At 38.9% G+C, this 17,150-nt stretch overlaps 2 protein-coding genes across 2 annotated transcripts; one reads left to right on the top strand and one right to left on the bottom strand.

The window, feature by feature from the left end:
• Window positions 1–2,795: 2,795 nt before the first annotated feature.
• odf3b (outer dense fiber of sperm tails 3B) lies at window positions 2,796–6,231 on the top strand. Its single transcript, XM_052151862.1, has 6 exons — window positions 2,796–2,907; window positions 2,994–3,197; window positions 3,307–3,408; window positions 3,596–3,717; window positions 3,813–3,953; window positions 6,124–6,231. The coding sequence occupies exons 1-6, from the start codon at window positions 2,796–2,798 to the stop codon at window positions 6,214–6,216; spliced, it is 774 nt and encodes a 257-aa protein (XP_052007822.1). The 3' UTR covers window positions 6,217–6,231.
• A 304-nt stretch (window positions 6,232–6,535) lies between these two features.
• Window positions 6,536–13,956, bottom strand: trim35-30 (tripartite motif containing 35-30). Its single transcript, XM_052151872.1, is given in 6 exon segments — window positions 6,536–7,452; window positions 8,706–8,817; window positions 8,899–8,928; window positions 10,703–10,933; window positions 11,024–11,119; window positions 13,547–13,956. Coding segments are annotated over 6 exon segments (1,416 nt in total). The 5' UTR covers window positions 13,952–13,956; the 3' UTR covers window positions 6,536–6,910.
• Window positions 13,957–17,150: the final 3,194 nt, after the last annotated feature.

Genomic DNA, 17,150 nt, shown 5'->3' with positions numbered 1-17,150 from the left:
AAATGTTGTAAATAAAACGATAATGGAACATTATCCGTTCCGTTCAAAGAAATAAGGCTGGGCATAGAAATGCATCAATTCTTAGTCTACAAACTCTTCAGACATGTTTAGTAAGTGCTGTTCTCTGTTTTGTGTGTAGCTGTGTTGTGTTCTGTGCTCACTATCGCTGTGGAGGACCTGCTTTTAGATAAACAAAATGTGTTTTCGCTTGAACATCCCAATGTCGCGAGGAGGCTGCGTGAACTGTTGCACTCGTGCCCTAACATGAACGCACACAGGAGGTCAATGATCAGTGAACATTTGAACTAAATAATACATTCGATTTCAGTTTGTTTCACACCAAATCTTATCATATGCTTTCATATCAATCATGAGTCTCATGAATAATAAATTAAACTTCTGAATGATACTTCTGTGTTCTTTTGAAGCTTGAAGAGGTGGTCACCATAAACTGCCATTGTATGACATCACTGAGCACAACATTTATTCACAATTTCTCCCTTTGTGTTCAGAAAAAGAAAGAAAGTCATTTACAGTTATAACAACACAGGGGTGAGAAAACAATGACTGAATTTAAAATTTTTGGGTGAACTTGTCATGGTAACGTCATAGTCATGACGTTACATGGCAACAAAGTTGTAAAACTGGCTATAACTTTACACAGAAAGGTTATCATGCGATATTTCACACTAAAATCATGTTAACACACATTTTGTTTACATCTTGTGGCAACACTTTGGAAAAAGTGAGTATTTTGTTATTGATTGTCCCTGATCAGGGTTGGGGAGTAACGGAATACATGTAACTGGATTACATATTTAAAATACAAAATATGAGTAACTGTATTCCACTAGAGTTACAATTTTAATCATTGGTCATTACAATACGGTTACATTCAAAAAGTATTTAGATTACTTGATTTTCTTTGCATTTTATTGTCATTTGTTTCATATAATATTTAGTCTTTCAGATGGAAAACGTTTAAACATATAAATGATCCAAAGTGCATTTGAACAGCGAAGAAACACTTTCTTATGATGTGTTACATCCATACGAGCAGACAGAGAAGTACGTTTGAAGTAAATTTGGAGCAGAAGAAATAGAAATAAACCTTGTGTAAATTGTTAGCTTTATGCTAAGCTAATATGCAATTTCTAGCCATTTTACATGCACATGTTACCAGACACGATCATATTGATTTATCAAGAAAATTCACGTTAGATCATAAATTTCTTTTTTCTAGTAAGACCTTTGATATTAGGGCCAAAATCATATTCTTGATAATAATTTTTGTATTGTTTACTTGTAAAAACATCTAAAAATCCTTCAAATAAAATCAATTTGATCGATCTTGTTTTAGAAACAACACAGCATAATCTATTTGGGTTTTTCAAAGAATGTATTTTTAACATGTATTTTGTCTTTTTTATAGTCAAACAAGTGAATAAATCTACCAGTGCTGAAGAAGTAATCCAAAGTATTTATAATACGTTACTGACCTTGAGTAATCTAACAAAATACATTACAAATTACATTTTACAGCATGTAATCTGTAATTTGTAGTGGAGTACATTTCAAAAGTAACCCTCCCAACCCTGTCCCAATTCACATCCATTGTAAGTGCCTCACTGTAGATATGTGCTTTTTTTTAATGAAAAGGAGGGACGAGTCAAAATTATTTTTCTTGTGGTAATCAACATGATGCCAAAAATGCTGTCGATTGAGCTTAACTTGTATTGAACACAGAATATTCCTTTAATGTGTTGCAATGAGTAAAAGCATGTGTGTGCAGGGTAACACTTTTCAATAAGTTTCCATTTGTTAACATTAGTTAATGCATTATGTGTCATCATAAATAACAATGAACAATATATATATATATACTGCAATTCTTAATCTTTGCCGATGTTAGTTCATAACGCATTAACTAATGTTTACATAAAAAAACTTTTGATTTTATAAATGCATTACTTGGCAATATGTTGATATTAATATTAACCAAGATTTAAAAATCCTGTAAATGTATTGTTCATTGTTAGTTTATGTTAATGTACCTGTTGTAAAGTGATACTAGACAGAGGGATCGTGTGTTTAACTAACATCGCATAAACATCATTTCTTTAAAGAGTACTTGTTGAATTTAGTTGGTTAATAATTAACGATATTGCATGAGTTATTCTGGATTTGCATGTAGACATGGACATAGAGCAGCTAGCATGACTTCTCACCGATGGAATGTCACTCAAACAGACATCAAAGCACATCACCATGGCAACGGCGTCATAGCGATGCAAAAGACAACAATCGTAAAGTATCAACTTAGTAAACAATTGCAGTAGCTGCTTGATCTGAGCTCTTCTTCAGGTGCGACTTTTGCGATGTTTTGTGAAGATGCTGCAAGTAAACAGCGCAAATAACGTTTAACTGGATTAGAGAGTTTAATGACAGTGAAAACTGTTGTGATTCATTTATTTAGACTTCGTCGCATTTATAATCGGCAACAGAGGAGATAATAGACTATACTGACAATTTATATTATTTAAATAGATTACATTTGATATATATATATATATATATATATATATATATATATATATATATATATATATATATATATATACATGCACTATGGTACTATTTTAAGTTCTTTGGAGTAGCTACAATATGGTATTATACAGTACCATGATACAAATCAAAATACCATCATTGTACTAATGTTACTAATGATATTTTTATTTATTCATTTAGTAAACCTTGAAAAAACCTTACCCATCTTTTCTTTCTATACAGAAGTCATGTCACTTGCGGATGTATGGGTGGGCTCTTGGAGGCCCCACAAGGCACAGGGTCCCATCGCTGCTATGTATAAAAGTCCGGGCCCGACATATGCTCTTCCAGGAGCAACCGGTATTTAAACGCATACATGTGTACATAAAAAAGTTGCAATGAATACAATTGGTAAATCACAATTTTGAGTTTGCTATTTTGTGCAGGAATAAACAATCATGACCCACAGATGCATAAAGGCCCAGCGTTCAGCTTCGGCACACGTCATCATGAATTCCTGTCCAACTGTTCCCCGGGGCCTGGATACCTTGTTCCCTCAAACATCACCAGAGTGGGACAGGACGGAACACCTGCATACTCCGTGTATGGCCGTCGCAGTGATATAAAGCCCTTCCTAACCCCTGGCCCAGGTCTTTAACACGCCACAAACACATCTACCGACACACTTTTCATATGTGTGTGTATGGAAATTTATATCATTGGATATAGAAGTCAAAGCTGCTTTTTGTTTTTATTCAGGCAGTTATTCCCCTGAAAATGCAGCAAAGATCACCTATCTATCGGCTCCTGCGTTTTCACTGTCTGCAAGGACTAAATTGTTCCGTAATGACCAAACACCAGGTACACGCCCACAGATCTGCCCAGTGACACTAGTGGAACGTTGCTGGAACATTCCAACACTGATGCGGTTCAAAGCAAAAATGCATCGGTCACTGTACAGATCATAGTCTAAGAGAGCTTGTAGTTACTGCGTTTAGTCTTTGTAGTGTAGCACTGGCAGAAGTCATTCATTTTTTTTTGTCTCCAGGACCGGCAGCATACTTGCTCCCCCCAGTGATTGGGCCAAAAGTTGTTGATAAAACAGCTGCCCCAAACATCACACTCAGCGGTCGTAGTGCTATCGGCAGTTTCCATGAAGACCTACGAAAGGTGCGGACACACCAAGACGTCATATTATAAGCAAAGCTCTTAGTGTGTAGTTTGCAAAGATGTAAACAATGGTTTTCTTGACCTCTCCGCTTCAGACTCCAGGTCCAGGGACCTACAAAGTGGTGGACTCTTGTTTGTACAAACAAAGGGCCCCTCAGTACAGCATGACTGGTCGCAACCTCATGCCTGGAGACACTACCAGGAAACCAGGACCTGGAGCTCACCATCCAGAAACGGTCTGTACCACACAATCACCCATATATAGGGGTGACTGGGGCTAGTTGTCACATGGGGAAGTTGTCACAAGGGCTTTATCAAGTAACAATAAGATTTGGGGTCAAAATGGAGTGTCATGTGAACAGGTGTTGCTTATATGCCACATTTTTGCTCATAATTTCACGAAACATCAATAGAACATAATATATCACGTAATTTCTTAGAGGAGGTGATTAACTTTCAATCGAGTCCACACACAAGATAATCAGATGTATAGATCATTAGATAATCCACATGTAGCACAATGTTACATATGGCCACCAGGAGATGGCACCAAATACACAACACAGACTCAATGATGACTCAAATGACACAGAATGAAATTAATTCTGTGAAATCTCATGACTAAAATCATGTCTGCATGCTGTGCAAACCTTTAGTCATGTTTGTGTTTGCATGTATAATTAGTTTGTATGTACAATTATTATGTTTTATTTGTTTGGAGGCGTTTTTGACACTATGATAAATGTAATAAACTTTTTTGTGATGCTCTAATTTTTTATAGATTTCTTTTCTTTGTATCAACACAAAATTACTGTTACATTTTACATGATTAGGAACAAAAAAGCTTTTGCAAAAGTTTTGTGGAGCCACCTTATTAACACCGAGAGATATACCGTGCATTCAGAAAGTATTCAGACCCCTTCATTTTTTCACATTTTGTTATGTTTCAAACTTATACTAAAATGTTTTAAATTATTGATTTTTTTCACATCAGTCTACAATACATACCCCATAATGGCAAATCAAAAAGCAGATTTTTGATAACTTTGCAAATGTATTAAAAATAAAAAACTGAATTATCACATTGGCATAAGTATTCAGACCCTTTGCTACGACACTTGAAATTGAGCTCAGGTGCGTCCCATTTCTCTGGATCATCTTTGAGATGTTTCTACACTTTGATTGGAGTCCACCTATGGCAAATTAAATTGATTGGACATGATTTGGAAAAGCAAACACCTGTCTATATAAGGTCATACAGCTGAAAATGCATATCAGAGCAAAAACCAAGCCATGAGGTCAAAGGAACTGCAGAGCTCAGAGACAGGATTGTGTCAAGGCACACGATCTGGGGAAGGCTACAAACAATTTTGGCTGCATTGAAGGTTCCCAAGAGCACAGTGACCTCCATAATTCTTAAATGGAAAAAGTTTGGAACAACCAGGACTCTTCCTAGAGCTGGCCACCCAGCCAAACTGAGGAATCCAGGGAGAAGGGCCTTGGTAAGAGAGATGAACAAGAACCTGATGGTCACTCTGGTTGAGCTCCAGAGATCATGTGTGGAAATGGGAGAAACTTGCAGAAGGACGACCATCACTGCAACACTCCACCGATCTGGGCTTTATGGCAGAGTGGCCAGACGGAAGCCTCTCTTCAGTGCAAGACACACAAAAAAAAAAGCACCTAAAAGACTCTCAGACTGAGAAACAAGATTATCTGACTGTTTGGCCTCAATTCCAAGCATCATCTCTGGAGGAAACTAGGCACCGCTCATCACCTGCACAAATCCAGGTGTGCAAAGCTTGAAAAAAGACTTAAGGCTGTAATCGCTGCCAAAGGTGCTTCAACTAAGTACTGAGTTAAGGGTCTGAATACTTATGTCAATGTGACATTTCAGTTTTTTTTTTTTTTATAAATTTGCAAAGTTATCACAAATCTGATTTTTGCTTTGTCAATATGGGGTATGTAGTGTAGATTGATGTGGAAAAAATACAATAATTCAAAGCATTTTTAGCATAAGGCTGCTACATAACAAAATGTGAAAATATGAAGGGGTCTGAATACTTTCTGAATGCACTGTATAATGTCAAATAAAAAAAGTTTTGTTGTTTTGGTTTTTCAGCAGTTTCTTTGGCTGAGAGTCTCAGAATTAATTGAAAAGTTTCCTTTTGTCACACTGTGTTCATTGAGCTCTCTTTCTTTTGATTTCTGAGCAGTATCTGTAAAAATATGCAAATCATGTTGGTAGTCAAACTTTAAATTATGTGGCTATACAGAAAGTGACTTTCAAAAATAAACCTATTAAACCTGTGGTGACTAGCCAGGTCTCCCCTATGCATTTCCTAACTTAGAAATGGTCTATGCTAAAATCAGTCCACTATTAATAATTCCTGTCTTTGTGAACAGGTTACCTTCACGGAAACCAAAGCTCCCAGCTTCTCCTTTGGAATTCGTCATTCCGAGTACATTGCTTCCATAATTGTGGAGGGTGCTGAGTAAACAGCACAGATTACATCTGTCAGAATAAACTGTTTTGTGCAATGAGTTACAATCTGTTGTATCATTTCATGATATTGCCAATATAAACCTTGTAAAATAATAGCGTTTCCATAAAACAAAGCTTCTACATGCTGTTCTTACAGTAACGATATGAGAAATAAGCTCTATTCCTAAATGTACTGATGTGAGCTGTCTACATTTTTTTGCCTCATAACTGTAATGGTGGCAAACGGCAATGAATATTACTGTGTAAATCAAATAAAATGGTAAATCATTGCATTTCAACAAGATACAAAAGTTCAACTTTATTATTGTCATTAGACACTAAGGCATAGACATTTCAGCCATTCTGAACCTTAATGCTCAATCTTATATGTGCAAACAAATATTATAAGTGGAAAAATGGCATATGTAAATGTGCAAGTGGTTATGCATGTGCAAGGTAGGGGTATGCACAGTAATTGAATTAAATATGTGAATGTACATATGAGATGTGTACATGAGAAAATGCTTATTACTATACCTTCCTATAAAAGTGTTTATAACTACAACAATACATTGTTTTATTTCAGTTTTCTTTTTAGATTACATTACAAATGTTTTAGACAACTAGAGTTTTGTATTTAGACATCCCAGTTAACCTAAAATCAACTTATAGAAACTCTTTCACAACTTTTATACATGGCTGTTCGCTCTAAATTTGTGCGTTAACAATCATCTTTACCGGCATTATTTTCAGCGGATGTTGCTTGCAATGATTATAAAAGTAGGGGAATACTGTCTCGGTGAAAGTGTGTTTAAAAACATGCAGAGCGACATTATGAGCCGATTCTGTGAACATCACTTTCCCCTTGTCCCAGTCCAGCTGCACGCTGATCCTCTGAATTTTCTGTCTCACCCGTAAAAGAGTCAGAATCTCTGGAGAACAGCCCTTCCCGTATTTACCATTGCAGAAACCCACGTACCACAAGCCCGTCCTGGAGGGATTCACTCTGTTCTTGTATGCGGACTCTGTGATCACACCTACAGCCCAGGCGGTGCTGTCTCCAACCTCAATGTCCCAGCTGTGAGTCCCTGAACCAAAGCCCTGAGAACCAAGAACACTTGTGTAGCCATCAAATCTCTCTGGGTTTGCTGGAAGTTGCTGGAAGAGCTCATCAGTGTAAACTATACTGGTCAGATCATCCGACACAACAAGATATGGATGGGCAGAGTTGGGGTCGAGAGTTACTGGGGCTGGAGAGAAAGAGAGATGGATGCTCATCGTGCTCACTTTGATGACATAATGATAGTACAACACTTTTAAAATTGAACAGCCTTTTTAACTTCCACAAATAAATATTTATTATAATATTTATTTATATACATTTATATTAAACACATCATTTTTTATATATATTCTCCTGAGACCCCGCGTCCACATGCATGGACATTACGCTTTGGCGTCGCTATAGGCCTAGCATAATTTAACTTAATTTAAACTAGCTAATCTCGGTTCAGGAGACTCTGGGCTGTCATTAAAGGGTTACACTTTCATGTGATCAAACAACATGGCGCTGATCACAGCGGCATTTGTCTTTGGGAGAAACAGCAACAAAACCACATCTGGTAAGAAACTACAGTATATTATGTTTTCACATTAAAACCTTTTTGAGTCAAAAGATTAGAGTCTTTAGTTCAATCCGATATGCCATTTTAAAAATGTGATCGATTTATCGGGAAACGGAGCACTGTTGAACACAATGACCACGTACGTCGACTATAGGCTCATTTTCCTTAAGAATCAATGGGTTCATCCAAAAGCTGACAAATGTTACTTTCAGAGGATTTATATGGAGTTAGGATTAAAGTGAGGTGCATTTTAAACTGTTCTGAGACCAGTGCAGACAGACAGCACACAGGAGGTTAAGTCATTCACTAAATAGGGAGCAAGGGTGCATCCTATAGCTCTCTATGCATCTAAGTGCATTCAATCCTTAAATCTGATCAAAAGTTCAGTTTCAGGATGCAGATGATGTTTGGACCTCACATCGTGTTTTTCAGACATGGGACAATGATCATCAGTACATAGATTCAGAATTGTATTTTAACAGGGTTGGCAGTAATTGGATGATGCTTGGCATTACTTTGAATTAGAATTTTTTTATGCACATTTCTGATGTTTATGTCTGGAACATCTAAAAAAAATAATCTGACTTTCTATATATTGGAATTATTTAAAATGTCACAACTTAGTCCCACTGTCATCAGTTTGGACAAAAAATATTTTGGCCTGTTCCTTAGGTGCTACTAGTTACAAATCCAAAAGGGGAAATAGAAAATGCACACAGCAGACACACTTGGGTCTCAGAAGGAGATATATATATATATATATATAATATAAAATGTTATATCATATTTATTATGAATATTATTATTTATCATATAATGTTTGTTTACCTCAAGAGTACATTTACAAAGCAGTAGAATAGTGTAACTTCTTTACTCACTGTATCTGACGATGGCTTGCAGTTTCTTTGACACGTTAAACATCATATTACCCACATGTTTTGCGACATCAATGAGCACTCCAGAAGGTCTTACATGATCCTGCAGTGTGCACTGGAAGGGAATTTAGGAGTCAGTACCGCTGTGGGTTTGGGTTCTTTACCACAAAAGAGAAAGACACAACTCTTTCTAAACAACTTACCTTTCAACTGCAGCCTTGTAATTCTAAAAAAAAAACACACACACACAGACACACACACACACACACACACATATTAAAATATGAAGGTGTCTCATCTTTAAAAATTTATTACAATTTTACAACGCAAACATACTCTATACAAATAAATTTGAATTTAATGGAATTTAATGGAGTGATGGTGGCGTAGTGGGCTAAAGCACATAACCAGTAATCAGAAGGTCACTGGTTCGATCCCCACAGCCACCACCATTGTGTCCTTGCTCAAGGCACTTAACTCCAGGTTGCTCCGGGGGGATTGTCCCTATAATAAGTGCACTGTAAGTCGCTTTGGATAAAAGCGTCTGCCAAATGCATAAATGTAAACATAAAAAGTTTCTCTTAAGGCTTATAAACAAACAGTCAACGTAAAAATAAGCATTAAGAATAAGAATAAACACCATAAACATTTGGGGGCTCTATAGGCAAAGTTTACGAGAGGTCGACCGATAACTGTGATAACTGTGTAACCGTGTTGAGAGCTTTAAATATATTTATTAAATATGGTAACCATTTTCTGATCTTGCCTTACTGTCACGGACACAGACAGAGGATACAAGTGTCCAAAATGAATTCAATCCCTGATGAAGTTGATTTTGTGACCTGGTTCATAACGCAGCACTTCATAACAAGTGTTTCACCCATGTGTCTAAAGTCCTGTGCTGACCAGCTGGCCCCCATCTTCACACAGACCTTCAACAGATCAAAGGAGCAGTGTGAAGTCCCTGCTGCTTCAAACGCTCCACCATAATCACTCTGGACCCCACTCACACATCCCACTACCTCTTGAACTGTTGCCTTCTGGCCAACGCTTCAGAGCTCTGAGCACCAGAACTGTAAGGCACAGGAACCTCAGGCTATCCATCTCATAAACAGTTTAAACTGCCCCATTGAGCAATAATTACATGCAATACACAGCTTAGTCTGTTTATAGTATTCTTCTGCCATTACATTCCTGTGCACTGTATATAACAGATTTGTGTATGTATATATATGTATATATATATATATAAGAATTGTCTTATTGTGTATTGCTATATATACACATGTACTTATATTTTATATTCACTTTTATTTTTATTCAATTTGTATTATCATCTCTGTCTTATTGCTATATTGTTTGTGCACTGGAAGCTTCTGTCACCAAGACAAATTCATTGTATGTGTAAGCATACTTGGCAACAAAGCTCATTCTGATCCCTGGGACTCTTATTTTGAAGTGTCTGTGCTCTCAGCTGCTCACACAAACAAATAAGGGGAATAATTAACACTAATTAAATCAATAAAGACTTTATACATAAATGTTCAATATAATGTCCAAACTTCATACAGGCCTTCTTTATAACATCCAATCCAAAAGTAACTATAAGCGCTGATTATTCAGCAAAAACAATAAATCGGTTGATATCTAATATGTACACATTCACGAGTTACAGCACCTGTTCGGTGTTCAATAACTTGGTCGGTGCATTGAGGTGAAGAAATAAGGAGGAAGTAGGACATTATCAACTGTAAATAAGCATTTGACATGTTTACATAGATGTCTTAAAGGTACAGTCACAGAAATGGACCGTACGCATCAGAAACAGAATCAGTATGCTTACACGTTCAAGGAATTTGTCTTGGTGACAGAAGCTCTAGGTCAGAGTGAGGGTGGAAAATGTAAAAATAAATGATGGCTCATGGGAAAAAAATAAAATACTACTAACAATAATAATAAAGATATGACCCCTTTAAGAAACCAAACAAAGTGTTCCTTACCACAAGAAATGTGAAATCATTCCTTACAAGTTGTTCCTCGATGGACTCAATGATGCGTGAGAGAGATAAGATCCCTGATCTAATCTCTTCCATCTTCTTTTTAATGATCTCACTCTTCTGCTCTTCTTCTCTCCTCAGTGCAGTTATTCTGGCTGCCTTTTCATTTTCTAGAAACTGGTGAAGCTTTTCAAACGCCTCCTTAATTTGAGTCCCTGTGTGCTGGCTCTGCATCTGGACGCAAAATAACAGCAAAATCAGCCTGAATGATTTATAAGGTAGTTACATTGTGTAAATGCTGGAATCTTCTCCTGGCATATTTACCTTTATGTACTCCGCTGTTTCATCGCAGAACTGTTTAAATCTTTTATACACTCCCAGTTTTTCCTCAAAAGCCCGTAGTTTTACATGGAGCAATTTCTATAAAGAGTTTATCACATATTAGCAAATGTAAGACAGAAGAACATGCTCACAGGTTGCATATTAAGTATGTGCATTTCATTATTTCATACTGAGTGGTTTTATCAAACATTGTAGTTTGTGTTTTTGGTGATATAATTAAATCAATGTTTTACAGGTTCCCAAAGAATAGTTTTATTGCTAAGTATCTGCTCAGGCATTGTGTCTTGACATCATGATCACAAGTGAAGTGTTCGGTCAACCTGTACCAATTTTGATGAAAGAAAAGTCGGTCTATTGATTCCGATTTCACTGTGAGATCAGGCTGCAACATGATCACACCTTGTAAAAAAATTTAAATAAATAGGTAATTCTGACTTTATATCTTAAAATTGTGACTTTAGTGTGAATTGTGAGTTTCTATCTGAGAATTGTGACTTCACATCTCATAGTTGTGAGTATATGTTGGAACTATGAGAAATTCCGATTTATAAACTCACAATTCCGAGATATAGTCGCAATTGCGAGATAAGTAGTCACAACTCCGAGATATAAACAAAAATTCACAGATATAAAGTAACACTTTTGAGATATAAACTCACAATTCCGAGAATTCCAAGATATAAACTTGCAACTCCAAGATATAAACTCGAACTTCCGAGATATAAGCTCGCAATTCCGAGAAATAAACTCACAATTCGGAGATATAAACTCACACTTCCGAGATATGAACTCACAATTCCGAGATATAAACTCACACTTCCGAGATATAAACAAAAAATTTGAACTACACACAAATCCCTTCATTTCTCATTGCCTACACCATGTGGTCATTTAGAAAGCACTAGCATTCAATAATGTTCACTCAAGTCAGCACAGCTTGAGCTCAATTAGCACACAATTACCCAGGTGGAAACACTAAGAGTCAAAATTGATCACACGGCAATCAGAACCTTCAATAGCCAGAGTCTGTTCATTCAGTTTTGGAACAATGGAACAGAGAGACGTGAAGGAAGAGGTTGAGGATTCCAGAGAGGAGGAGGAGGACGAGGACGACGACAATGAGGAGGGGGAGGAGGATGATGATGACGATTATGAGGACAATGACGATGAGGAAGATGACAAGGAGGAGGAGGATGAGCAGTAGGGAGTGAAGGAGGAGGAGGAGAAGGACGATGACGACGATGACAACGAGGACGACAACAAGGAGGAGGAGGAGGATGACGATGAAGACTACGAGGACGATGACGACGAGGAAGACGAAGGGCAAGGAGACAAGCAGTCTCGGATGAAATCCTTGCCACTCTAGCTGACCTTGTCCATGGTATGACTATGAGGGATGCTGGGGCAGAATTATTTTTTGTTGTTGTTTGGTGTATTGTACCGTACAGTATATTAAGGAATAAAAAATGTGCAAATGTATACATGTGTTGAGTCTTGTGTTCGTGTGAAAAGGTTTTTGAGGGGGCGAACCACAAGCAACATAACTTATTGCTGGTTTTTGTAGTATTGTTTTGAATTTCTCCCCAGACTACGTTGTATGTGTGTTTTTTTGAGGGCTTGTGTGTCATGTCTGAGGGCAAAGTTTGTTTTTTTCAGCAAGATTGAATGATTTTGAGAGGAGTGCTTCATTTTGACCTGAAAGTTTAGGGAATTGGGTGAAGTTGTGGGTTTAGAGTTTTGAGAAAAATGTTGAAGCAGTCGAGAGACTGTAGATATTAATTAGCATATAAACTCAGTTTTGAGATATACACTCCATTACGAGAAATAAAGTCACAATTGCGAAATAAAAAAAGTTGGATCTGGGAGACATTAAGCTGAAATTGCACAATAAACATTCACAATTGCGAGAAACTCTTGTGATATAAACTTGCAATCTCACAAGTCCTAAAATTTCTTGAGATCATTTTCCATATAGAGTCCATGAAATCTCTGACTTTTGATTGCAGACTGGTATCTTGGCAAACTGGAGCACAGTGTGAGATATTGTTGAACATAACTCTCCATTTAATCTCATTGCTGTCTAGGAGAACAACTGAGATATTAAAGAGATCTTATGTGTGCATCTGATGTTTTCTAAAGCACCATCCACCTGTAACATGACAATTTCATCAGCTTTATTGACCAAATGCTAAACATAAATAGGTTATCTGTAAAAACCTGAATATCCAACCTTAACCAAGTGCATCCTGCTTATGTGTGACTTTATCAGCAAAGTTCCCATGAAGCATTTGTTTTTGTGTGGGCATGTGTGTCATATAAGGGCTGTGTGTAGTTCTCTCATAAGACCTGTCTGACAGGACAGCTTTCATATTTCAACTTTAAAATGTTTCCACTCCATTAAACCTGACTCTTACAACACTGAAATCTTAAAGGGTCACTGGATTCCACTTTTACCATTTACAACTATTTGGAGAGGCTGTATTTCCGTATAATCTGACATCTTACCCTTAAGTCCTGTGATGCATCCTTTGTTGAACGGATGCGATGGCTCTTATGCTGTTTAGTGTTTCTGCATTTTTCACAGACTGGTTGTTGATCTTCCATACAGAAGAAGGTAAGAGGATCTCCATGAAGACCACAGGACCCCGCCGTCTCTTCGGGAACGTCCGGAGATGTTTCTTCTCTCAGCAGCACACATATGTCTCTCAGCACAATGTTTATGGGTGGATCAGGGTTGGTGGAGACAGTTCTGCAGATGGGGCAATTCTGTGTTCCTCTACGGTTCCAGAAGGTTTGCACACAGCCCTTACAGATGCTGTGTGAGCAGGCGAGAAGAACTGGATCCTTGAAGATGTCACAGCAGATAGGGCAGCTGAAATCCTTCTCACTAAGAGACTGTCTACAAGCCATTTTAGTTCCTCAATTTGTCCAAAAATATGCAAGTGTGTCTCTCAGCTGTGCTTATATCCCAGACACCTGCAAATTGGGGTGGAGCTAATAAGTGTTAACACAAAGAAAGCATTTCAACAGAACCACCTATTGTGTACTGTTTTCAATATACTATATATTCTATATTGGGAAGAAAGTATTTTATGTTGTGCTTCCACAGTAACACATTGAATTAAAATACTTCCATAATTAAGTAGGCTTTAGAAACTGTCAGACGCAGTATTATAGGAATTTCACTTGGTGCTGGTGTCAACCAGTGTTGGGTAAATTGTTCAAAAAAGTAATCCACTACAAATTGCTAATCTAGTTATAATCAGATTACTTTACTGATTCCTTCATTAAAAGCTCAGTTGTAAAGACGCTGACTATCACCCCTGGAGATCGCGAGTTTGAATCAAGGGCATGTTGAGTGACTCCAGCCAGGTCTCCTAAGCAACCAAATTGGCCCGGTTGCTAGGGAGGGTAGAGTCACATGGGGTAACCTCCTCGTGATCGCTATAATGTTGTTCGCTCTTGGTGGGGCGTGCGAGTCTTGCGTGGATGCCGTGGTGGATGGCGTGGGCCTCCACACGCGCTATGTCTCCATGGTAACGCAAGATGCGCAGGTTGACGGTCTCAGACGTGGAGTTAACTGAGATTCGTACTCCACCTCCCTGGATTGAGGAGAGTCACCATGAGGATTTAGAGTAAATTGGGAACTGGACATTCCAAATTGGGAGAAAAAGGCAAGAAAATACCCCCAAAAAAGCAAGAAAATGTCTATATTTCCTCCTCGTTCATTGTTGCACTCAAGTCCTACACGACTCTCTTTTATAACAATTCATGTTTTAAACATATTTTACATCAATAACATTATTTTAGAAATATGTGTAACCTTAGAAATGTACTTAAAAGTAAGTAACTTGGTTAAAAGTCAGTAACTGTAATCTGATTACACAAATTCAATATGTTATGTGTTACACTACTTTTAGTTTTGAGTAAGAAGAAACTTTATAACAGTGGTTTGTTATCAGATTACACCCGACACTGGTGTCAACATAAATACAAATATATAAATGTGGCCCCAAAAACTACGTGGACACTTTGGGACATTTAAGTTGAACTTAAGACATGTCAAGTCAAGTCAAGTCAAGTGGTTTTTATTGTCGTTTCAACCATATACAGTTAGTACAGTACACAGCAAAACGAGACAACGTTCCTCCAGGACCATGGTGCTACATAAAAACAACAAAGGACCAACACAGGACCACATGAGACAACACAACGAAATAAAATACCTATATAAAATACCTATATATACCTATATAAAGTGCACGTGCAAACATGTGCAAAGTACGGGACAGTACAACAAATGTCTGACAATGAACAGGACAATAGACACAGTGCAGCGCCGACCAGTACTCAGTAGTGCAAAAAGATGACAGTTTCTAAAAACGTAAACATAACATACTATGAGATAGTGTTCTATGCACATAGCAGTTATTGAGGTAGCAGACAGTTATGAAGTGACAGTAATTAAAGTGCAACTCAGGACGTGTGTGTGTGTGTGTGTGTGTGTGTGTGTGTGTGTGTGTGTGTGTGTGTGTGTGTGTGTGTGTGTGTGTGTCAAACCAGTCTCTGAGTATTGAGGAGTCTGATGGCTTGGGGGAAGAAGCTGTTACACAGTCTGGCCATGAGGGCCCGAATGCTTCGGTACCTCTTGCCAGATGGCAGGAGGGTAAAGAGTTTGTGTGAGGGGTGTGTAGGGTCGTCCACAATGCTGGTTGCTTTGCGGATACAGTGTTTTTTGTAAATGTCTTTGATGGAGGGAAGAGAGACCCCAATGATCTTCTCAGCTGTCCTCACTATCCTCTGCAGGGTTTTGCGGTCCGAAACGGTGCAAGTCCCAAACAAGGCAGTGATGCAGCTGCTCAGGATGCTCTCAATAGTCCCTCTATAGAATGTAGTGAGGATGGGGGGTGGGAGATGTGCTTTCCTCAGCCTTCGAAGAAAGTAGAGACGCTGCTGGGCTTTCTTGGTGATAGAGCTGGTGTTGAGGGACCAGGTGAGGTTCTCCTCCAGGTGAATACCAAGGAATTTGGTGCTCTTGACGATCTCCACAGAGGAGCCGTCGATGTTCAGCGGAGTGTGTTCACCTTGTGCTCTCCTAAAGTCAACAACCATCTCTTTTGTTTTGTCGACATTCAGGGACAGTTTGTTGGCTCTACACCAGTTTGTCAGCCGCTGCACCTCCTCTCTGTATGCTGACTCGTCGTTCTTGCTGATGAGACCCACCACGGTCGTGTCATCGGCGAACTTGATGATGTGGTTCGAGCTGTGCATTGCTGCACAGTCGTGAGTCAGCAGAGTGAACAGCAGTGGACTGAGCACACACCCCTGGGGGGCCCCAGTGCTCAGTGTGGTGGTGGTGGAGATGCTGTTCCCGATCCGGACTGACTGAGGTCTCCCAGTCAGGAAGTCCAGGATCCAGTTGCAGAGGGAGGTGTCCAGGCCCAGCAGGTTCAGCTTTCCAATCAGGTGCTGGGGAATTATTGTGTTGAATGCTGAGCTGAAATCTTCGAACGTATGAGTCCTTATTGTCTAGGTGGGTGAGGGCCAGATGGAGGGTTGTGGCGATGGCATCGTCCGTTGAACGGTTTGGACGATACGCAAACTGCAGTGGGTCTAGTGAGGGGGGGCAGCTGGGTCTTAATGTGCCTCATGACGAGCCTCTCGAAGCACTTCATGATGATAGGTGTAAGTGCGACGGGACGGTAGTCGTTGAGGCAGGACACTGAAGACTTCTTTGGCATGGGGACGATGGTGATGACCTTGAAGCACGTTGGAACGACAGTGCTGCTCGGAGAGATGTTGAAGATGTCGGTAAGAACATCTGCTAGCTGGTCTGCACATCCTCTGAGCACTCTGCCAGGAATGTTGTCTGGTCCAGCAGCCTTCCGTGGGTTGACTCTACGTAGAGTTTTTCTCACATCTGCCGTGGTAAGACAGAGCACCTGGTCGTTGGGAGGAGGGGTGGTCTTCCTCGCCACAATGTCGTTCTGCACTTCAAACCGAGCGTAGAAGTCGTTCAGCACATCTGGAAGGGAGGCAACTTTGTCACAGGCAACTGATGTTGTCCTGTAGTTGGTGATGGCCTGGATGCCCTGCCACATGCACCGCG

The sequence above is a fragment of the Xyrauchen texanus genome, chromosome 21, assembly GCF_025860055.1.
Source record: "Xyrauchen texanus isolate HMW12.3.18 chromosome 21, RBS_HiC_50CHRs, whole genome shotgun sequence".
Lineage (NCBI taxonomy): Eukaryota > Metazoa > Chordata > Actinopteri > Cypriniformes > Catostomidae > Xyrauchen > Xyrauchen texanus.
This window is presented reverse-complemented; position numbering and strand designations above follow the sequence as displayed.